Source organism: Haliaeetus leucocephalus, unplaced genomic scaffold (assembly GCF_000737465.1).
Source record: "Haliaeetus leucocephalus isolate CR32 unplaced genomic scaffold, Haliaeetus_leucocephalus-4.0 Scaffold313, whole genome shotgun sequence".
Lineage (NCBI taxonomy): Eukaryota > Metazoa > Chordata > Aves > Accipitriformes > Accipitridae > Haliaeetus > Haliaeetus leucocephalus.
The window spans coordinates 15,537-15,740 of NW_010972749.1; the positions used below are offsets into that span (position 1 = coordinate 15,537).

At 64.7% G+C, this 204-nt stretch overlaps 1 protein-coding gene across 1 annotated transcript in view; it reads left to right on the forward strand.

Annotated features, from left to right (window-relative positions):
- FLOT1 (flotillin 1) overlaps nucleotides 1-204 on the forward strand; it is a 7,222-nt gene that overhangs the window by 374 nt on the left and 6,644 nt on the right. The window contains exon 3 of the mRNA XM_010571244.1: nucleotides 164-198. Within this exon, the coding sequence (XP_010569546.1) occupies nucleotides 164-198 (35 nt within the window). The remainder of the gene's footprint in view (nucleotides 1-163; nucleotides 199-204) is intronic.

Here is a 204-nt window from a genome sequence, read left to right on the forward strand (position 1 = left end):
TGGCACAGGAGGGAGGGTGGGGGGTGACACAGGAGGGGGGGATGTGGTGACAAGGGGGGGTGACACAGGAACTGGGGGAGGGGGCACAGGAGGGGGGATGTGGTGACATGAGAGGGAATATGGGGGACACAGGGTGACAGTGGGGTGACCCGTCCTCCCCCAGGATCTCCCTGAACACCCTGACCCTCAACGTGCGCAGTGAGA